This window comes from Arvicanthis niloticus, chromosome 23 (genome assembly GCF_011762505.2).
Source record: "Arvicanthis niloticus isolate mArvNil1 chromosome 23, mArvNil1.pat.X, whole genome shotgun sequence".
In the NCBI taxonomy this organism is placed as follows: Eukaryota; Metazoa; Chordata; class Mammalia; order Rodentia; family Muridae; genus Arvicanthis; species Arvicanthis niloticus.
In genome coordinates, this window is record NC_133430.1 from 2055009 (window position 1) to 2075925 (window position 20917).

The 20917-nt window shown below is 43.8% G+C and overlaps 1 protein-coding gene across 1 annotated transcript in view; it reads right to left on the bottom strand.

Moving 5' to 3' along the window:
• Positions 1–1753: 1753 nt before the first annotated feature.
• Positions 1754–20917, bottom strand: part of Rapgef5 (Rap guanine nucleotide exchange factor 5) — a 236612-nt gene continuing 217448 nt past the window's right edge. The window contains exons 22-26 of the mRNA XM_076920935.1: positions 18541–18591; positions 17238–17325; positions 12626–12690; positions 8340–8394; positions 1754–5553 (exon numbers count right to left, since the gene is read on the bottom strand). Of these exons, the coding sequence (XP_076777050.1) occupies positions 5435–5553; positions 8340–8394; positions 12626–12690; positions 17238–17325; positions 18541–18591 (378 nt within the window). The 3' untranslated portion in view covers positions 1754–5434. The remainder of the gene's footprint in view (positions 5554–8339; positions 8395–12625; positions 12691–17237; positions 17326–18540; positions 18592–20917) is intronic.

Consider the following 20917-nt stretch of genomic DNA (forward strand, 5'->3'; position numbering starts at 1 on the left):
AAGTGCACCTTTCTGGTGTACTGGAAGGACAGCTGCTAGCTCTGTCTACGTAAGAGAAATGCCAGCTGACTCCAATGACAGGAGTGCCTTACTTCAAGAACCTTAGCAAATCTGAAACTTTATAGATCTCAATTGTTTCAAGTGACTTTTTTTTTTTTTCTTGGTTTTTTCGAGACAGGGTTTCTCTGTGTAGTCCTGGCTGTTATGAACTCACTCTGTAGACCAGGCTGGCCTCGAACTCACAAATCTGCCTGCCTCTGCCCCCCCCCCCCCAAGTGCTGGGATTAAAGGCGTGTACCACCACCGCCCCACTTCAAGTGACTTTTTAAGGGAAGTAGAGACAGATTATTGCAGATCCTAAGGACCTCAAAAAAAAAAAAATTGAGATCCAATATTGAGACTGATGCCCTGTAATCCATCCTGCTACAATAGGCTGCTGGGACCAGGACCACAACTTTATCTTAAAATTTGTTGTATTGAAAGAACACAAGGTTCCGACTCATAGGAGCCTAGTTCCTCTTTCAAACTGAAACCAGAGGAAATCAGATAGGAACCTTTCCACCTGGCACCACCCTCTCTTCTATTTCATCCAAAATCTGGAGCTCGAGACTGCCCACTCCTATTTCCTACCCAGCTTCTGGTTCTGGAAGAACCTTGTGTGGAAAGCCCCCAGTGATGAGGTAACAATGGGACCATGGCTAAGAAAAGAAATAGTGTGTAGAACACCCTCTCCACTCCCAGCTGGCAGAACACTGTCCCTTGTGCATTCCTCCCATCCCCCCTTGTACAGAAGGACAGAAGGGCTAATTTCCCAGTGATGGTCTTCACATCCTTTTACTCTTCTTCCAAAGGATGTCAAGGGCATTACACAGACACAAGCATATGATTTCCAACAGGTGGTCTGCAGGGTTTAGGTGCAGTCTGTTGCAAAACTGCAGCCTGTTAGTGCCAGAAGCAGACAGAGTGAAGTTCGTTGACAAGTGTCTTGGGAGACTGTATTAGTTAGTTTGGGATAGATTCTGCCAAGTACAAGCCACTGACAAACCTCAGTTATTCCCCCATTGCTTTATGTTTTGCTTAAGGTGTTCCACATTGGAGCATGGCTCTGACTTTGTCTTCCCTCCAAGATGCAGATTGGTGACATTTTCACCTGCAACACCTTGGGGGGGTGGGGGAGGGGACATAGGCTCTCTGCAGGACTTACAACATGGGTCAGTTCTCTTATGCAACAAGACACCTGGCCATTCTGGAGTTTAACACATAATAACCCTGTGGGGAGAGGATGCCACATGCCAGAGGTCAGTTTGGAAATGACAAGAGGGACGCTGAGTCTAGGTGGGAGAGATGCAGAAGGCCGGAAACACTGGAAGTCTACCAGTGCTGGCACAGGAAGCCACCCCGCCTTCCCTGAACATCATCAAAGCCTATTGATGCGCCACTCACTCAGCTCCTCCATCCTGGCATAGGACTCCCTAGGCCTGGTACCTCTCCTCATTCCGAGTTCTAGTCAAGTAGAGTGGGGGTGATGGCAGTAGCTGCCTGGGGGTTCTCCAAGGCTTGGGTTGAGCCCTGGTGTGATTTCCAAGAGGTAGTCTGCAGTTTAGGGTAGCAGGGTAGGCGACTGGGTTCCTGTAGCTCTTCATCTACACGTAGCTCTTTCAGTGAGAAAACTTGAGTTCCAGACAGGGTATCCGACGGTGCTGGGACACGGACACCACTGTGGCACAGGACAGAAGAGTCTAGGCATGAGCGATATCTTTAACATAGTCTTATATTTGGAAAAGCAGATTTAAAAAACACTTGAAAATACAAGATAAGGTAATGGTTACTCATGTAAGTTTTTAACCTTATATTGCTTGGCCATTTTTTTTTACATATAAATTATTGCTTCCTACTTCGATAAATACACAGCACGGTCATATACACAGAGGCAGAAAGCAAGAGCTATGAGAAATCAAACACTGTCAATGGTAGTCTGGTAATTCAACAAATGCTTCATATTTACCAGCTCTTACAATGGTGGAAAACTACAAGGTGTAGTCCCTGAGAAGTTAGGTAGATGCCCGGCCTGTGGGCTCTCGATCTTCTAATTGTTATCCCAAGCTGACAGCATCACGCCGGTCCTAAGCAATGACACATCCAAAGGCAAGAGTCCTTGCTTCTGGTCATTGATTCCATCCTGGTATTTAATAACAGCGTAATACAATAAATAGGCTATGCAAATAAATATTACTCTGCTAAAAATGCTTAGTATATACAGCTTTGCTTTATACAACAGTACATTTCTTCTGACTTTTTTTTTTTTTTTTTTTGGCAATTTTCAAAATGTATTATCTCTAGAGCAAAACTGGCCCACTCAGTAATGAGAGGGCTGAAATTTCAGGGACATGTCTTTGAGGTTGAGAAGAAATTCTATGCTGGACAGCTACAGTGGCCCTTGTCTTCTAAACTTAATGATTTCGCCCAATTCTGATAAGCTTGTGTGGGTTGTGCCGTTTGGTTCAGGCTTTGCAGTGCAGGTGTTGTCTGTGCAAAACCACAGGGCTGGCTCTCAGGCAGCCACGAGAGCTCCCAGATAAGAAGTCTCCACAAGCAGCCACGTGTCCATACCACACTTCCTCACTCAAATGACTGTCTGTCTATGAAATACCTCCCTACAAACTAGGAGGTGTAGGACTTTATTCTTATGCCTCTAAGTTCAAAGTATGTGTCACACTGCTTGTTTGTAGCTATTGGAGTAGGGAAAGGAATTTATTCTCAATGCAATTAAGGATACTAGAAAAGGTAGAGCTTGGGTTACGCCGTGTGCTACAGTAACCATTCGGCAAGTTCACACTTGGAGGCCGTGGGACATCTGCAAATGTGTGTGCAAATCCTTGGAAATGTTTGGAAAGTTTATGACTCTCCCTAGATAGACTTGTGTTCTGACTCTGGTAGGAACTTGCAAGCAGAGCTCCTTTGCAGGAACAGAATCCAAAGACCCATGGAACCCCTTGGAGGGCTATGTTGTCAACAGAAAGAGGTCCAGGTATCACTCACTGACGAAGATGCCAATTATACAAGGTCAAGGGAGGGAATGGAGATTCATGAAATCATAAAAATCCAAAGGAGAACCAGAGAGACCTTAGACATCTTCTGGTCCACTCTTCAAGGACAGTAGCACTGAGTCTCGGAACAGCTTGGAGGCTTTGGAGAAGGAGCCGGGTTATCCTATGCATAGGAGTGCCGACTCCTGTCGACATCTATACACTGCTTGGATTCCTTAGGAAGAGCCTGTGGAAACAGGGTTTGATCGTTCTGAAATTTTCTTTAGTTTTAGATTTAAGTATCTGTGAAGCTTCTGAAGTTCCTAAATGTGCTGCCTGAGAAATCCCTTTAACATGGTGTTAAAGTTGAGAAGGATTTAGAGAGTTTTTAAAGAGACAGAATGGGAAAACGAAATCCCATCTGACTTTTGTTTTGGAGGGAAAAGCAGTCTCATCCCATGCTCTGCAGGACTATTCCCATTCATGTCCTGCAGATTTCTCTAGTGTGCTAAGCATGATGCAGCCGTGTGTGGCTTGTGTAGACCAGCCGAGCTGGAGCCTAGACAGGCAGTGTTCTACTGAAACAGATCTCCATCTACGATGAGTTCTAAAGGTAAGGCTCTGCTTGAAGTAACGTACAGCTAGTGTTAATGCCCTCAGTTAGAACTCAGACAATGTCAAAATGGCTTGGTATGATACACTAGCCCAGTGCCAGTTGTTAGCTTGGAGGGAAGACATGTGTTTGTGCTGTAAGTGTGTGCTGTCCTCAGAGGCTGTGCTTGTCCTCACATCAGGACAGCCTGCTCTCTGGTTCTGTGGCTCTGGTTTCATGCACCAGCCCTCAGACCTGTGAAACATGTTCTGAGTGAATCACCCTTAGTTGGGGGTGTTTCTATAATCTCCTGTATGTTTCTGCAGCTGAGATTTTTGCATGCTAGATCAGATGCAATCTCTCTGAAAACTCTACCAAGGTTTTCCCATATAGTTCCTTTGAGCAGTGTCTCAGGCCTGTAGAAACAGGGTTTCCCTGGTCCAAGACCAGGGAACAGCATAGCTCCCAGGAAGTCAGGTAGCAATGGGCATAGCTCAGACCTTGGTAATGAGAATAGACCAGGTGCTGAAGAGAGTAAGCGGCAGGTCTGTGTGGACACAGCCTTCCACTCCCGACCCCCAAGGGTGTGAACAGCATACCCATACTCAAGACTGCAAATGCACAGACCAAATACTCAGACGGGGATTTGCACACAGTGAAGGAACTAGTGTCTAGCTTGTGGGAGAGCAGGCTTGTTTTAACCACAAGCTTTTTGCTTACTTGAGGATTCAGGAAAATCCTCTAACCAGTCCTTGAGAATTCTAAGAGGTCTTATTTGGTATATGAGGCCCAATTTGTAAAAACAAAGAATGAGAAGGTAAAAGGCAAACCGCAGAATAACCTGGCTTTACTTGGGAAGTAGACGGGGATCTGACTCCCCAAGTAAGTGAGATTTTAGGCATCTCTGGATACTTTTCAGTTACTGAGTCTAGCAAGCTAACTGTTAAACTTCATATACTCAGCTTCATTCACCCTCCCTCACGGGCTGATGTTCTGCATCCTGTAGGCAAGGAGCCTGGTGGAGTAATGTCAGACACCAAGGCTCCCTCAGACACCAGAATGCAGAAACTGGAAATTCTGTCATCCCAGTAAGATGACACTGAGTACCCACGATCCAGGCCCTGTGTTTTTCTGAAAATTGCACTCAACAACAACAAAAATATATCTAAAGGAAGTTCATAGAAAATGAACAATGCCAAGCTCCTTATTGGTTGAGAAACCCAGTCTACCTTGCTCACAGAAGTACATCAGTGGTACAGAAACTAGTTCATCTGTGTATACATTGGTAAATGATTGTGGATGCAAAGAAGTGTGTGCCAGGCATTTCTTATTTGCACAGAAGGACATCCCCTCCAGGGTGATGTTAAGTTTATAGCAACAAAGGCCTCTCCTCTTCCTGGACATCTGGAGGCTGGAGATGCCTTTGCTGTCCACAGGTGTTCCAGTCTCTTAATAGCCAATCAGCAGTAAGGTGACCAAGCAGAGTGACAGTCCTTCCTGCTGTATGAACAATCCCCTCCTAATGCCGACACATCATAAGCTAAAACTTGGACAGGAATGAAATCGTCATTGTAAGGAACACCCTGTTCCAAGGATGCTCTGACTCCTGTCTTCTCCCTGACAAGCAGTTGGGGGAAGCTTTCCCGCCTCTGCTGGCTGACATCACTTCCTGAACGTGCTCTGGCTGGCTTTCCTGCACTTGTCTCACGGTATGCTGATAAAACTCAGCAACCTCTTTTCTTGCAGGAAGTAACATGCTGAACGGAGGCCGTCGCTTGCTCCGAGTGTTGCAGATGCAGGGCAGATTGGCACCAGCTCAGGCTCGAGGCTCCAGCCTGTGAGAGAGCTCAAACAGGACTTGCTGGCTGTCGATGACATATAGGTGGTTGACATAGGACTTCAGCTCCTGCTGCTCCTTTGGAGACACGTCGCTTCCTATTGTTCGGAGGGAAGATGAACAATGAGTTGTCACAGGAGCAGAGGTGTTACTCTTAAGTGCAGTAATGATGGCTTAGAGTAGGTTAGCTCAAGGACAGCTTCCTTGTCCTAAGATAAACAACTACAGCTCAGGTCAGGTAGGCTGACTGGCAAGGCGTTTAGTGTGTTTACTGGATAGACTATTTAGAAGTCATACTGTTATCCTTTACAGACGAGGAAACTCTGAAGTCACTTAAGTGAATGACAGAGCCAGGATTCGAAACCAGGCCCCAGTGGTTCCTGCGCAAAAGTTCTCATGCCCTGGTTTGATGTATTACATCAGCTTGAGACCATGAGGCATCAGCGTCTGAGCATAATGGCTTGCTAAATCATTTACTCACCCGTTTGTTTCTATTTTTGATCCAGTACACTTCTGTGTCCTTATTTTTTTGAGGTGGGGGGGGGAAGGAACACATACCACAGAATAGACCCTCAGGAATGAGTATAGAAAAAGCAGGTTCTCAACGTATGCATGTGGGCTACAGTGCACCCAGGAGGATACGGCAATCCAAGAAGATTAAAAAGCCAAAAGCCACAAGAGAGACACTAGTGAGCTGAGAATACGTGCATGCCACGTGCATGGACAATGGACAAGCCTAATGCCACAGGAGAAAGAAACAAACATAACCCACATTAGGGGAGAAGAGAGCTGACTGGGTTCATGGAGTCTCACAGGAAGCGGGCCCAGCAGCATTTCTGGGAAAAGCAGTTTCTCCCTCTTCTATGAAGAACATATTTAACAAGAAAAATAATCTATGGGACATCTGTCACAGGTAGCTTGTAACTCTCAGACTTCCTGGTCCCAGCAGTAAACACTGGAAGCTCAGCATTTTAACCATGACTGATAAGCTATTGTTCTAGAATGTTTTTCTGGAAGACATTATGAAACTGTTTTTAGTTTGGTAAACACTAGCTGGCTATACAGATAAGTGTGTCATTAGCAAGTGTTCGAAAGACATCCTGGTGAACAGTCCCGGCAATCGTAGCCGGCCCTTGAGTGGCACCTATGTAGTACATAACTGTTTTGAGTGACATTTCTTATTTTATCCCACATATTGACATTGGCTAATAAGGTTCATTGAAAGAAACAGCTAAAACCAGGGCAGATAATTTAGTTACAATGCAGTTTAAGGATATACGAAGTGGAGAGCTAAGTTTCTTTTTTGTTTTGGGCTGTGCAGTCTTTCCGGTGAGTGGTAGGTTCAAGCCAAGCCAGTAGGACCTTCCTCCCCCTACTGGGAACAGATCACTGACGAATCAGAACAGTGATTTTAGCTGAATATTTGGTGATTACTTTGGAAGCAAAGGCTGATGGGAGAAATAGGTGTCAGTAGCATATCTGAAGACCCCTTTGTGACAACAGTATCACTCATCATGAGTGCGTTTGGCTTGTGGACTCAATGGAAGCTTACTCAAGAACATAGCAAGTGGTGTCAAATAAAATGAATATTTAGATTATTAGGTTCTGTATTTTGTAATTCTCACTTTCTACTTTATAACACACACAGGAGGTTCAGTTCCTAATTGGATACTATAGAGAGCTATGAACAGAACACTATAGGAAAAGCATTTAAAGAATGCACACCAAACAGTTAGAGTACTTTCTTTCGTATGAGGGGCTCTGATTCTCTATACACAATGTATTTTTTAAAATGTAACAAAGATAGATATATTACTTAACTTCTACTTAATACCAGGTTGTGCATCTTTGATTTGTAATCATTGAACTGCACTTACTTATTTTATTTCATGTATCTATGTGTGTGCCTAAGTGTATGTATGTCCACTGTGTGCATGGAGGAGCCTTTAGACATAAGAAGAGGTGTCAAGTCCCCTGGACCTGGAGGTATAGATGGCTGTGAGCTGCCACATGGGTGCTGGGAACTGAATCATGGTCCTTGCAAGAGCAGCCAGCACTCTTAACTTCCAAACATCTCTAGCCCTTTCCACATTCTCTCTCTCCTTTAATTACGATTTCTATGTAATCAGCACAGGGCAAAGCAATGGGCTGGGAAAGGAAGCCACGACATCAGTTTGAAAACAGGCTGCATGAGTAGCCTCTCTGAGCCTTGGTTCTGGGCTCAGCATGTATAGGGTTAAGGATGCCTACTACTAGGACCAAGGCAGGACTCTGTCTTGTGGGTGAAAACTCCTGTTACTCAGTAAAGGCAATTTTCCTCCCTTCCTGAAAATGCTAATTCCATTTAATGCAGGGTAGATATGCCTGAGATTCAAAATGGGGAAAATATCGCTGTATATGTAGTCTCAGAGAGGATTCTACAAAAGTGCTAAGTAAAACTTTTTCTCAGCTGACAGGCAGCTGTAGATAGGAAATTTGGGTTGAGGAAAAGAAAACAGTAGAAGGCTATTCCAAGACCCTAAGGAACCACATTCCTACCCAAACAAGGAAACTAGAGGCAGGAGCTAAATTCATACGTAAATCTGAGGCACTGGGCAAGTAAAAGGGGAAAGGGTGGGTAGGTTGGGGGGAGCTTTGTCTGTCTTAAGTCAATTAGGACAGTGTAAACTTGCTTGCACGGGGACAATAATCAACCATATCTTGTGTGACTCTACATTCTAAACATGCACTGAGGGAACACAATAAAAACCTAGACTGTGAATAAAGTGTGCACACACTGACACACAAGTCATAGGCGAAGTTTGTTCGCCAAGTACTTCTTAAATGGTACAGTCAACATCACTGAGAAACCAGGGTGCACAGTGCCCCAAGTCCAACTACTCACCAAACTGGTTAGTCCTGCAGTGTCTCAGGGTTCGGACAGTGTCTGCAATCATGTGCTGAAAGACAGAGGGGGAATAGACATGGAGGGGTCACTTACTGATGCCACAGAAACTGCTGGGATGGGTAGAAGTCTAATCCCTCTGGGTATAAAGTGAAAAGGTCAACAGGGAGTTAGTTGGGCATGACTTTAATTGATTGTGTGAAGCTTGGATTATTCAAGACTCTTGAGTCTGTGACTACAAGGAGAGTGTCTCCCGAATAGTCACAGGATTCTGAGCCACAGGAGAACATGCTATCTTTGGGGTACCCAGTTTCCCATCCACATGTTGCCTGTGTTTCCTCTGTGGGTGAGGTGTTGCCTTTTTGAGATCTTCCTTCCTAGAGTACAGCACACTCTGGGTTACTGTCATCGCTGGAACTCTTGCTTTCCTCCTACTCAGGCACCACCAGAGGGCTTTGCACACTCAGGACACAGGCCCACACATGTGCCACTGCCTAGTTTCTACAGGGCTGGGCATCAAACTCAGGGACTCTGGAATGCTCAGCTGGTGACTCTACCAACTGAGCCACATCCATGGCTCACATGCATGTCCTGAAAGGAGGCAGAATGTTCTGTGGATTCAAGGGCAGAAAGTGACATAGGCACGAAAGCAGAGTGTCTTCACTGGCATTTTACAAAGGCCGTTCTGTTTCTGACTTACATTTCCTTACTGGCTCTAGTATTCAATCTTAATTTCTTTCCTTTAGTTCCCCCCTGATCTCCAGACAAAGGTTATCTGAAATGTGCATCTTTGGGGGCCGGGGAGGAGACCATGCTTACGTCTCATGCATATTAGATAAGTAAGTGTTCTACCACTGAGCCACTACAGCCCCAGACACTTTTCATTTTTAAAATTCCTAGCGAGTCTCTCACCTGTTTGCCCAGGTTGGCCTAGAACTCCCAATCTTCCTGCCTCAGTCTCCTGAGTAGCTGGGGTTACAGACCTACATCCCCGGCCTGAGCGCAGCAGGGTCCATACCTCCTACAGTAATCACTCTGCTACCTTTCCTTTTCCTTAATGGTTTTTGGAAGAAACCAACCTCCACTGGGATAGTTCCTCCTACACAGCTGACAGAATACTCTCGAAATGTCTGTCGGTGGAGCCTATTCTCTGGAGAATGACAGAAACTCCTCACTTTGTTTCCTATCAAACCCCAGATATCCCATTATTCAAGGATTAACATTCATTATCTGGTCCTCCAAGCACCATCTTCATAACCTGCCTGCACAGGCCAGACACTGAAGCACCCACAGATGACAAACGGTCAGTAAATTATCACTGAAAGAATCCCGATAACGCTCAAATCTTCTCACTTACAGTCCAACAGAAAGACAGAGGCAGTACGTAATCGACAGTCTGATTAAATTATCCTGGCTGCAGCTGGGATAATTCGAGGAAGCTTCTCCAGAGTAGAGAATTCAGCGGGGTAATGATTACAGTAGCACTCCAGGCGGAATTTGCAAAGGAAATGGGACCTGACTCACGTCTGTGTGAATGCATTGTTACATTTCCTTCCCCAAATTCTACCCCAATTCCCAGGACAGATTTTCCATTGTCTCTGGCGTCACGCTGATTCCTATCCTGTGCCATTTGTACAGCCCCTGAACGGCTGGAGCTGATGTAAGGCTCTGCTGTGCAGGGCACTGAAATCTGAGTCCTGATTCTCATCTCTGGGTTTTCTGAGACGGAGGGAGGCAGACACAGTAAAAGATCCTGCTCATAATATTGGGGGATGGAAAGAGAAGGAGAGATCCCTTTGCTCCTTCAACATTTCATACTTCGAGGTGGAAACATTTAGAGTTGCTGAGGCAGCAAGGAACTTAGCCCAGGGAACAATGGGGATCTCATTGCATTCAGTGAGCGCTTTAATCTGTATGTGGTCCTGATTTAATGTGCTGGCCTGTGTCAGCCAGATAAAGATAACACCCCGAGTTATCTGCTGACTGGCTTAAATTAACATCCACCAGGAGGAATCGGCTCCTCATAAGCTAATTCACTTAGGTCCCATTGGTTCATTATTGTGAAAGATGATCCTGCTTTAGCTTCAATGACATCTCCAAGAATACTGTCTCTGTGAAGATGTTCCAGCTCCGGAGTGGAATACTGGCCCAAGTCTGATATAAAATTGATTTTTGTCTTTCTGGGAAAAAAAAATCTAATTGCACCTGTGCTTTTCACATAGATAAGTCAACTCAAGGCGTGCTGAGCTTGAAATGCCACTGGCTGTAAGGACCAGGCCTCCATCACCACGCCGTCCTCTCTTTAGAAATGATATACAGGGCTGGGAGACTAGCACTGTGGCTAAGAGCATTTGCAAGCCTGAGGGCTGAACCCACATAAAAAGTTAGCCATGGCTGTGTGTACCTGTAGGCTCAGCACTGGGAAACAGGGACAGGGGGATGGCTAAGGCTTGCTGACCATCATCAGGTTCAGTGAGAGACCCTTTCTCAAGGGAATAATGTGGAAAGTGAAAGAACAAGGGACACACATACACACACACACGTACTCACAGACATACACATATAGACACACACATGTACACATAGATACACATATATATGCACACACACATACACACACAGGCACTCACAGACACACACATAGACACACAGATATACACATGTACACACAGATACACACAGACACACACACATACAGACATATACACACAGACACAAATATGTATACACAGATACACATACATACATACACACACATACACACACATGCACTCAGACACACACACAGACACACAGATATACACACATGTACACACAGATACACACATACACACACACCCACTCAGACATACACACATAGACACACACATGTACACATAGATACACATATATATACACACATGTACTCACACACACAGATACACAGATATACATACATGTACATGTATACACATACATACAGACATACACACGTAGACACACATGTATACATAGATATACATACATACACACACATGCACTCACAGACACACACATAGACACACAGATATACACACATGTACACACAGATACACATACACACATAGACACACATGCACACACAGAGACTTAGAAACAAAATGTATCTGCATCTCAACTCCCCAGAATAACCAGTCCTGAAGCCAAAATCTTCAGGTGCTAAGGGCTGCTATCAAGAGCTGCTGGAAGATGTCCATCTTTGAGAGAGTCTGGAAGCTGAGCTCTGAGGTGTTGTGGGGAGCTAGCTTCACCCTTCCTGTGGGCCTAAGACCTTGTGTCCTGGGGGCCTTGTGACTAGAACAGAGTGGTAAGTGATAAGATGTCAGACAGGAGATATCATTTGGAGACTTCAGTCTGAACTACTCTTTAAACTCTTCCATAGAGGACATGGTCTGGGGCCTCAGCCTCAACTGACCTTCTCTGAAGCCTGACTCGAGTCTCAAAGGGAGCTGAGATGGCTCCTGAAGAGTTCATACAGTCTATTATTATCATGGAAAAGGTCACTAAAGGTCAGGTTCCTAGAGAGAAGTGTCTCCTCTGACCACGGTGTAACATTTCAACTGTGACACTAAAGGTCATCTGTCAGACAGGTGCCTTCCTCTGGTCCCTGAGCTGTCTCTCTGGAGCATGGCTGTAGAGCACCCACCCAGACCCACTCAGTTCTGTAGGTAACTTCTTTTTAGCTCAAGGACAGAGCAGAAGGTCTGAGGAGCCCACTGAGGACTGCGACTGTCTTAGAAGGGAGATTTGGGAGAAGCTTTTCAGGAATTCGTACAAGAGGCCTAACCAGGTACCTGTACTCGTCAGCAAGGCGGTCCTGCATCAGAGGCCAATAGAGAGGTAGCCTTTCCGCTCACTTGTAGAAGTCACGAATCTCAGGTGCATATCTGAGCTTGGGGTACTAGGAGACAGACACGTGTATCTGGAGGACTTTGTTGCTCACTGTCTCAAAGTGGTTTACATTGGGGCATGAAGAGATGGTTTTGAAGCAACTGAACTCTCATGAGTGGGGACTACTCCTTACATCAGCTTTTATGCCCAGTTCTGTGTTTACACAGTCACTGGTGCTATGCGAATGCAATGCCTTTTAAAAGAATAAGATTCTCAGAATCTTGCTAGCATAGTAATGGCACTGTCCATATGCCCAAAGAGACCCTGTGAGTTCCTGTACAACAGGGAAAGATACTCAGACCATTGGCTTCCTGGAGCTGGAGAGACAGGTGTGCATTTCCTTTACAGAGAGAAGAAAGGAAAGGAAATTTACATACCAGCTTTTCAAAATTGACGAGATTATCCAAGAATGTTTTATTTCCTTCATGAATAAATGTTACATCTGAAAGTTAAAAACAAGATAATGTACTATTAAGAAGACATCATGAAACAACAGAATTGTTTAGAAACCATGCAATTTATCATGTTTTTGCTTAAGCATTTTGGAACTATGTCACATATTTGACAAGGCAACTTGAAGCTTAAAATGTGTAACATCTGATATAAAAATTTAGAGGGCAGTATAGACTACCTGAAATATTTTGCACTTAAAGTGAACAGTTGGTTTTAGCCTGCATGATTGAAACTAATGCTAGCTTGTAACTTAATTGGTCCATTATGTTTTTAGGTCAAAATACTGAGCAGAAAGTAAATGAATATTCATATGCAACAGGGACTTAATATTTGTTATATTTGCTTTAAAAAAATCCCCGCCAGCTAATACAAACAGGACTTGCTTTAGTTAAAACAGTTAAGATTCAGATTTTTCAAGTTTACATTTAAAAAAATGAAGAACTTAAAAAGCCTGTGTATCAGAAGTAAGGAAAATGTCAGTATGTGAGCCCCATTTAACTGGTACAGAGACGGCACTGCTGATGTGCTGAAACAGGAAAGGTGGCAGGATAAAGGATGAGGTTGGTTTTTCGGGAAAAGTAAAAGTTAACTTTGGTTTGCAACTCACAAGATTTAAAGTAACTAAGGAACTGGGGTCCAGTTCAGTGACTGAGCCTGAGTTCAGTGTTGAGGGCCTGGATCTTACCCACCATTACCCACTGCCCAACAGAGTGGCTGAGGAGGCTGAGAGAAAAAAAAAAAAAAAAAAAAAACTTCTTTTGTTGGAAATTGCCACTGCTCAAGAGTTAAAGACTGGGGACGAGACACATTACGCAGCACCTAAGGCTCTGAGAACTCCTGGCATACAAACATGGAAGAGACAGTACATAATGGAACCGCAGCATCGAGCTCACAGACAAGGAATGCAGTGTAAGTCACTCAGCCTAAAGGACATGTAAATATCCCTGCTGTCATCGACAACAAACCAGAACCACCAGAAATAGAAACACAGATTTGGTCAAAGCTGTTTAGACAGGTGCTGCCGAAACCTGCCTACAAAACTCTGAGCTTGTGCTCCCACAGCCTTCGAGAAGGTGACACGCATTGCACTGTGATACATTGTCCCCCAGGTGTCCCCTGCATGCAGTATGGCTTGATGTGGTGACATGCGATTCTTGTCCTTTAGGTAGAGTTCTGTACACTGTCATGTACGGAATTGTAATTACACAATCTGTTACTATCTTTCATGGTTTTGAATTAAAAAAAAAATCTCATTGCAAGATTTCAAAACGAGTAGTCCGTACAGTTAGCTTTCACACTTTGTACACAGCAAGCTTAACTTTGCACTCCCTTGGCCACCATTCTAGAAGCTTGGCCTCACAGAGAACTTCAAATCACAGGCTCCTTTGAGCAGCTGGTTGTGTCCTCCTCTCTTCCGTGCTCCCACGTACGGTGATGGCCAGTGACAGTATTTTCAGGCACATCTTCAAGTGTTTTACCTGAGTCAATCCATTTTGTCCCCACAAAGGCTTTCTTAGGTGGCTGCAGAGAAACCAGGGCCCAAGAGACAGCCACAGCTAAGCCATGCTTATGCCGTTGTGACAGAGCAATGAATCAGTTGCAGGGAGGGCGGATCCTTCAGACATGGACCTCAAGCTATGAAAAGCCTCAGGTCTTTTGCTTCCAGTTAGAGATAAGCCTGCTGAGCTTCTGCTACACAAGCTGCCCCTGCAACTTGTAAATTGTTTCCCACTCTTTCCTGCATGTCTTCCTACTTGCCTCAGTCTCTCCCCTTAAGCTCTCTCAGGACTTACTGATGGCAGCGGGGGGGGGGGGGGGGGTGGCTGCTTTACTGAGGGGTGTGTGTGTATGTGTTGGCGTGTGAGTGTGAGAGTGTGTTTGTGTAAATGTCAATGTGTGAGTGAATGTGTGTGACTGTGTATGTGTGTGCAAGCATGTGTATGAGTGTGTGTGAGTGTATGTGAATGTGTTTATGAGTGAGTGTGTGCAAGTGTATGTGTGTATGTATATGTATGTGTGTGAATGTGTAGGTGTAAGTGAATGTGTGTGCATGTGTGTGTGTTCGAGTATGTGTTTATGAGTATGTATGTATGAATATATGTGTATATATGTCTACATGAGTGTGTGTATGTGTGTATGTAAGTGAGTGTGTGTACATATGTGGGTGTGAGTGTGTATGCATGTGCATGAGTGTGTTTGAGTGTATGTGAGTATGTTTCACTATGTGTGTGTTGTTTGTGAGTGTGTGGTATATGTGTATGAGTGTGTAAGTGTGTATGTATGAGTATGTGTGGTGTGTGTGTGTATGTTTGAGTGTGTACACATGTGTGTTTAATGTTAGTGTGGTTGCAGGAAGCTGCAGTACAGAACAAACTGGTGAACAGAAAGCTGAGGAGATGACAAAGGGACAGAGGCTTCATGAGAAGAAGAAAGGCTTTATCAGCTGAAGGTTTAGCGCAGGCAGATGGCAGGTGTGTAACAGGAGTGAGAGAGCAAGGCAGAGCTTAAAAAAAGAAAAGAGAAGTGCAGGAGGTCATAGGATGCAATGAGGCACCTGGTTGGAACCACAGGTCACCACGTACATGTCTGCTCCCTGCGAGCTACTATTTTCTATATGAACACGGAAGATCTGACCTACTGCACACACAGCCCCTGAGTTAAACCTGGCCCTATTTCCTAATACAGCAACTTAAATTAGAAGTTACAGAAGTGAGAGGACAGGTCATCACTAAAGCTGGTTACTCTGAAATAGTTCAAGTAGTTATTCAATTAAAATGTCTAAGAATCAAAGTTCTTTATTTCTAAAGCGTCCAATAAGCAGGCATGATATACATGTTTATATGTCTTTCCAATGACAGGTTTTCATATAGCAAGGATGGCTTCCAACCAGCTCTACAGTTGAGGATGACCTTGATCCTGGCCCACCCAGCAACCCCTCTGGAGTGCTGGGATTTTAGGCCTGTACCCCATTGCAGGTTTACACACTGTTGAGGACTGAAGGCCTCCTGCCTGCCAGTCAAGAGCTCGACCAACTGAGCTACACCCTCAGCTGTTATCTTACTTTTTCTTTAGAAGTTATTTCAGACAAAGATGAAAGCTTTAAATAAAAGATAATATTGATGTTGTCTAACTTTAATACTGATACAAAAACAAACAAATAAGGAAAAGTCAGTGCTTTATTTAAACCCAAATGGGTTTCCAGAGAAAAGAAAAACATGTTTCATCCACTGCTTCTTTTGGAATGAGTGAATGTATTTTCAACAGAAAAGAAGGAAATCTGTTTTGCTGTTAACAAAAAGGTCTAAACCAATCAGAGCAGAACACTGCATGCAAGCTCAGGTGGGTGAGCACCTTGACTGTATGAAGTTTCGGGGAAAAAATACCAAGGAGACAGAGGTGGGGTCAGGAGAAGCATGGACACACACACACACACACACACACACAAACACACACACACACACAGTTGAATGACTTATGTTGTGTATCTCTCAGTTGAATGAATTGTACACTGAAATTACTACACAATTGTGTAGTAATTGTCCTCAGTTGTCCAATGCTGTTTCCCTATTTCATAGCAGTTCTAGCTTCACATAAGATGCAGACTAGTGTGTGTGTTCAGAGAGGCACCACCATCAACATTGCTGACCCCCAGGACAAGAAGAAGAGGGAATGCCAGCTTAACTGGGATGGAAGTGGGGGAGTAGAGGATGATGGCCAGGTCAGTCAGCAATGCAACTCCTTTCCAGAACCATTTATGAGGCCAGGCAGTGGGGCCTGATTCTGCATACAGTATCTCTGAGAGCCAGAGGTCAGATGAAGACATATTTCTATACCCCCCCCCCCAACGATTAAAATGTGGCCAAGGAAAATTCCCCTTCCCTGGGGAACACAGAAGGTCAGGAGTCCAGGCCAGATTCTATAGACTTCCCTCCCAATGATGCCCTGACTGACAGATCACTGAGCTGTCAGCAAGTGGAACTGACAGGTTTCACATGACCTGTGTGTGCTCGGTGGTCAAGGTAGACACCAGTAAGTAAGACACCAGTAAGACACCAGCTAGGTCCCCCTTCTTGGAGACAGAAAGAACGCTTTTGAGCAGTAATTTTCCTGTAGTGCATAGCTTCTGTTGAATGACAGGATCTCTCACAGACAGTACACTGTGTGCTGCCGTCTCTGAAACCCGGATGCAGACAACTGCTTGCTCTTTGGGCTCTTTATGCTAGCCTTATTCTTGTTTAAGTATTTCATGGTACCAAAGAGAATAATACAGGGCTTAGAATCAAAGCAACTTAAACACACGAATTTCCGGTGACAATGCTTTGACACTGTTCAAGTACAAGAAAGCATTCCAGACATTAAAAAAAAAAAAAACCTGGGTATTTGAACAATTCCATGAAAATACGGAGGTATGAAAGTTGAGGTTACTGTAAGATATTAACTAAGAGTCCTGTTATTTTTCTGCTGTAGTTAGTAAAAAAAAAAAAAAACATTTCTAGAAGATGGCATTGCATACCACGACAGATAGGAAATCATTACCTTTAAGCAATAAGGGCATGAAAGGGATTTTTGGCGGCTTCATCTTTTTGAATGCATCCCTGTAGGCTTTGTGGTTTAGGGAAGGATCCTGCCAACCAAGCAGAGAGAGAAAAATCAATGCGCCGTAGAAGCAATTCTCAATCTACATCTGCTGTACAATTTGAAAGTGATTAGATACAGATAGATTCTTCCTAAGAATGAAGTGGATAAAGGTTTCCTTGGAGAATAAACCCACTAATTAGGGTAGGAAACCTAGACAACACAGGGAATCCAAGTTATTGGTTTATGATAATGGGAGGTGACCACAAAGAGACAGACACCTTTTGATTGCCCTATCATTCTCCTCAAATAGGTTCTTCAAGTGCAGCTTCCTCTGCACAATTTCCACCTCAAAGTCTTTTGTTAAGTACACAGAAAAGGGAAACTGCCTTTAAAACACAAAGTCAGTGCTGAAATCTAAAAACAAGCTACAGATCTTGCATGTAAAACCTAAGAAACAGTAACAGAAGGAGGAAAGATTAATGCATATCACACTAATTACTCCCTAAATTTATAACAATTAGTGTCATGTTGTGAACTGGAAAATGGTCTGTGAAAAATCATATGGATTTCACAGGGAGAGGAGGCAGCACTAATGGCCACCACGCTTCATTCCTTACCTACATCTATCATCAGTCAGTCAGTCTGTCTGTCTTCCTCTCATCTATCCATCTACATACCTACTTACCTCAATTATTTATTCTTATCTTTAAATTAAAAATATTTGAAATCATATCATTTCTTCCCTCTTCTCCCTCTAACCATTCTCTTGTACCTGCCCCCTTGTTCTCTCTCAATAATATATATTATGTGTGTATTCCTCAATGTATAAATATAACCTGCTCTATCTGCATAATGTCCCTTAAAGGCATATGAATTTAGGGGCTGATCACTTGGTATTCAATAACCAATTGAGGGGCTCTTCCCTTGGGGAGACTATCTGTCTATTCTCAGTATTCTTTAGCTATCTGTAGTTCTTTGTCTAGAGTTGAGGCCCCATGAGATTTTTCCCTTCCACGTTAGCATCTCTTTGTATCATTTATTTTTAAGATAGGGTCTTATTTCATAGTCCAGGCTGGCCTGGAACTTGTAATCTTTCAACCTCATCTCCCCAAAGCTTTAGGATTCTATCACCATGCTCAGCTCAAAACTACTTTTAGAAGCAAGCAGTCAGTTTAGATTTTGACATCACGAAGAACAAACAGTTCCTGAACCCAGAAGGAAATAGTAAAATTACTTTGAAGAATAAGTCCCCTTTACTTACCGTTAAACTCTCAAGTTCAGAGAAAAGTTTCTTAAACTTCCCAGGGATTTTCTAAAAAGTTAAAAAACAAACACCACAATCAGAAACCATAAGGGTCACAGAAGTGGCTACTCTGAGAAGGGGCACTAAGGGATGTTTGCATTGAATTCTGCTTAGTCACCAACACATTTCTGAGCATAAATACCTCTCGTGGGGCTCTGCCCTGATTTCATCATTATGCAATTTCCATCATCCGCTCAATATGCCATCGTTAGGCATGTTGCTAGAAATATCTTGGCAGCCACAGGATAAAGGAATCTAGCTGGCTAGACATGCTACACGCTGATGATTATTTAATAAACACTTAGGTTTCAGTTCTATATATCATCTGATGAATGTTCTCATCTTCCTAATAGTCTATGAAGCAGGAGATAACCACGTTGGCTGCCTGGTTTTTATATAAATGGCTTTTCTGTATTGCGCAGCAGAAGTGAGATAATAAAAGATGGTGAAAACCTTGGGTGATGCTGCCTGTACCTTAGCAGACAGAATCACTGAGTCTGAGTGCAACAGAAGACTTATGAAATGACAGAACAGAAAGGTGTGACTATACCATCCTCCCAGGTTAGAACTGTCAGGCTCCAATGAACAGGGACCTGGAAATGTGACAGGCTGCCTTAACACAAACAGGAGAAAACATGGGTTCTTTCATACCACCTTAGTGGCCTGTTGCAAGCTGACCTAACCAAGCCTCTGTATCCTTTTCCAGCTGTGTGTTTCCTGTGAGTCTGTACCCTCTCTGGCCTCAGCCTTCAGCAACAACCCATAAAATAAACATACAAATGTCCACGGTTGCTGTTAACAGATTCCAGCTATTAGCATTGGTGGCAAGGTTCGAGATATACCAGAGGGGTTTTGTTTTTCTTTCTTTCTTTCTTTTTTTTTTTTTTTTAAGATTTTATTTATTATTTATTTTACACATATGAGTACACTGTAGTTGTCCTCAGGCAAGCCAGAAGAGGGCATCAGATCTAATTGCAGATGGTTTTGAGCCATCATGTGGTTGCTGGGAATTGAACTCAGGATCTCTAGAAGAGCAGTCAGTGCTCTTAACCACTGAGCCATCTCTCCAGCCCTTGTTTTTCAAACTAAATCAAAATAATGGTGATAACTTTACAATAATTAAAACTACGTAAATTTTCCAATGTGATAATCCTAACTTGACTCAGCTCTTCCACTGTAAGCAGCCTCATCTGCCTGGAAATAACTTCTCTGCAACAAATAAAACATAAGATGCGATTGTTTCTGATCTTTTCTTGGAGCTATTATCTCAATCTCTCCAACATCTCAATGAATGTCCCGGGGCACCTCAAACTCAGTGTGCTTCAAATCAAACCGCCTTAGCCAGAGGTCAGACAGGAGACAAGTCTGGCCTAGAGACTATTTTTGTAAATAACCTTTTACTGGAACACTCCCAGGGCTGCCATCATTCATTCACTAACTACGACTGCTGCATGACAATGACAAAGACCATAAAATCAGACCATAAAATAAGCTCAGCATAAAAATTTGCTGAGCTCTGATTACCCTCTCAAACCTACTTCTTTTCCTTTATCGATAACACTGTCACTTCTCTGAGATCCTCTGGTTTCATCTGCTGGGAAGCCCAGCCTCACTTCTTCCTCAACCACCAAAACCCTTCTGCCTAGGCTGCTTAGTCTTCTCAGCTGCTCTGATTTCAGAAAGTGTCTCCACTTGCTTCGCCCTGGGCCTGTGACACCTGGTTTAAAGGTCCTTCACCACACAGTACTGCTCTCTGGTGTTTTCTGTGTGGCAGCAATGTGGTGTGGTGTGTGGGACACAGTAGGCAGTCGAAATGTAGATTCAGATTTTTAGATGTAATTCAATTACGTCTGCAAGTCAACGGTTCTTTTGAGGTTTCATTCTAATCCATTCTGTGAACACTCTTGCTCTCCACTTGCCTTCCTTGTCTGTCTTTCTCCCATTGGATCCCCTTGAAGGAGAGCACTTTAGCCCCTGGGTCAGCACAGTGCATTCCACTGAGCACAGCTCCTGCCTAAGAGAATGGCAGTCAACTACAGGGATAGCAGAAACCAAGGAGACCACAGTGGACCTCACAGTGGACCACAAGTACTGGAGACAGAGGATGAGTGAGAGAAACAGTGCACAGAGCAAGGTAGCCGTCCCTGTGAGGTGGGTCAGGAAAACAAAAGCAAACAGAAAGAAGGGTGAGGCCCGAGGGAGAGATCTGTCAATGCTTCTGGCTAATTCCAACTCCTCTGGTTCAGTTCTTCTCACACATCCTCCAGAGTTTATGGGCCAATTAGACTGGCCTCCTGCATCTCGCTTTCTACAAATATAGAAAGTCCTCTTTAAG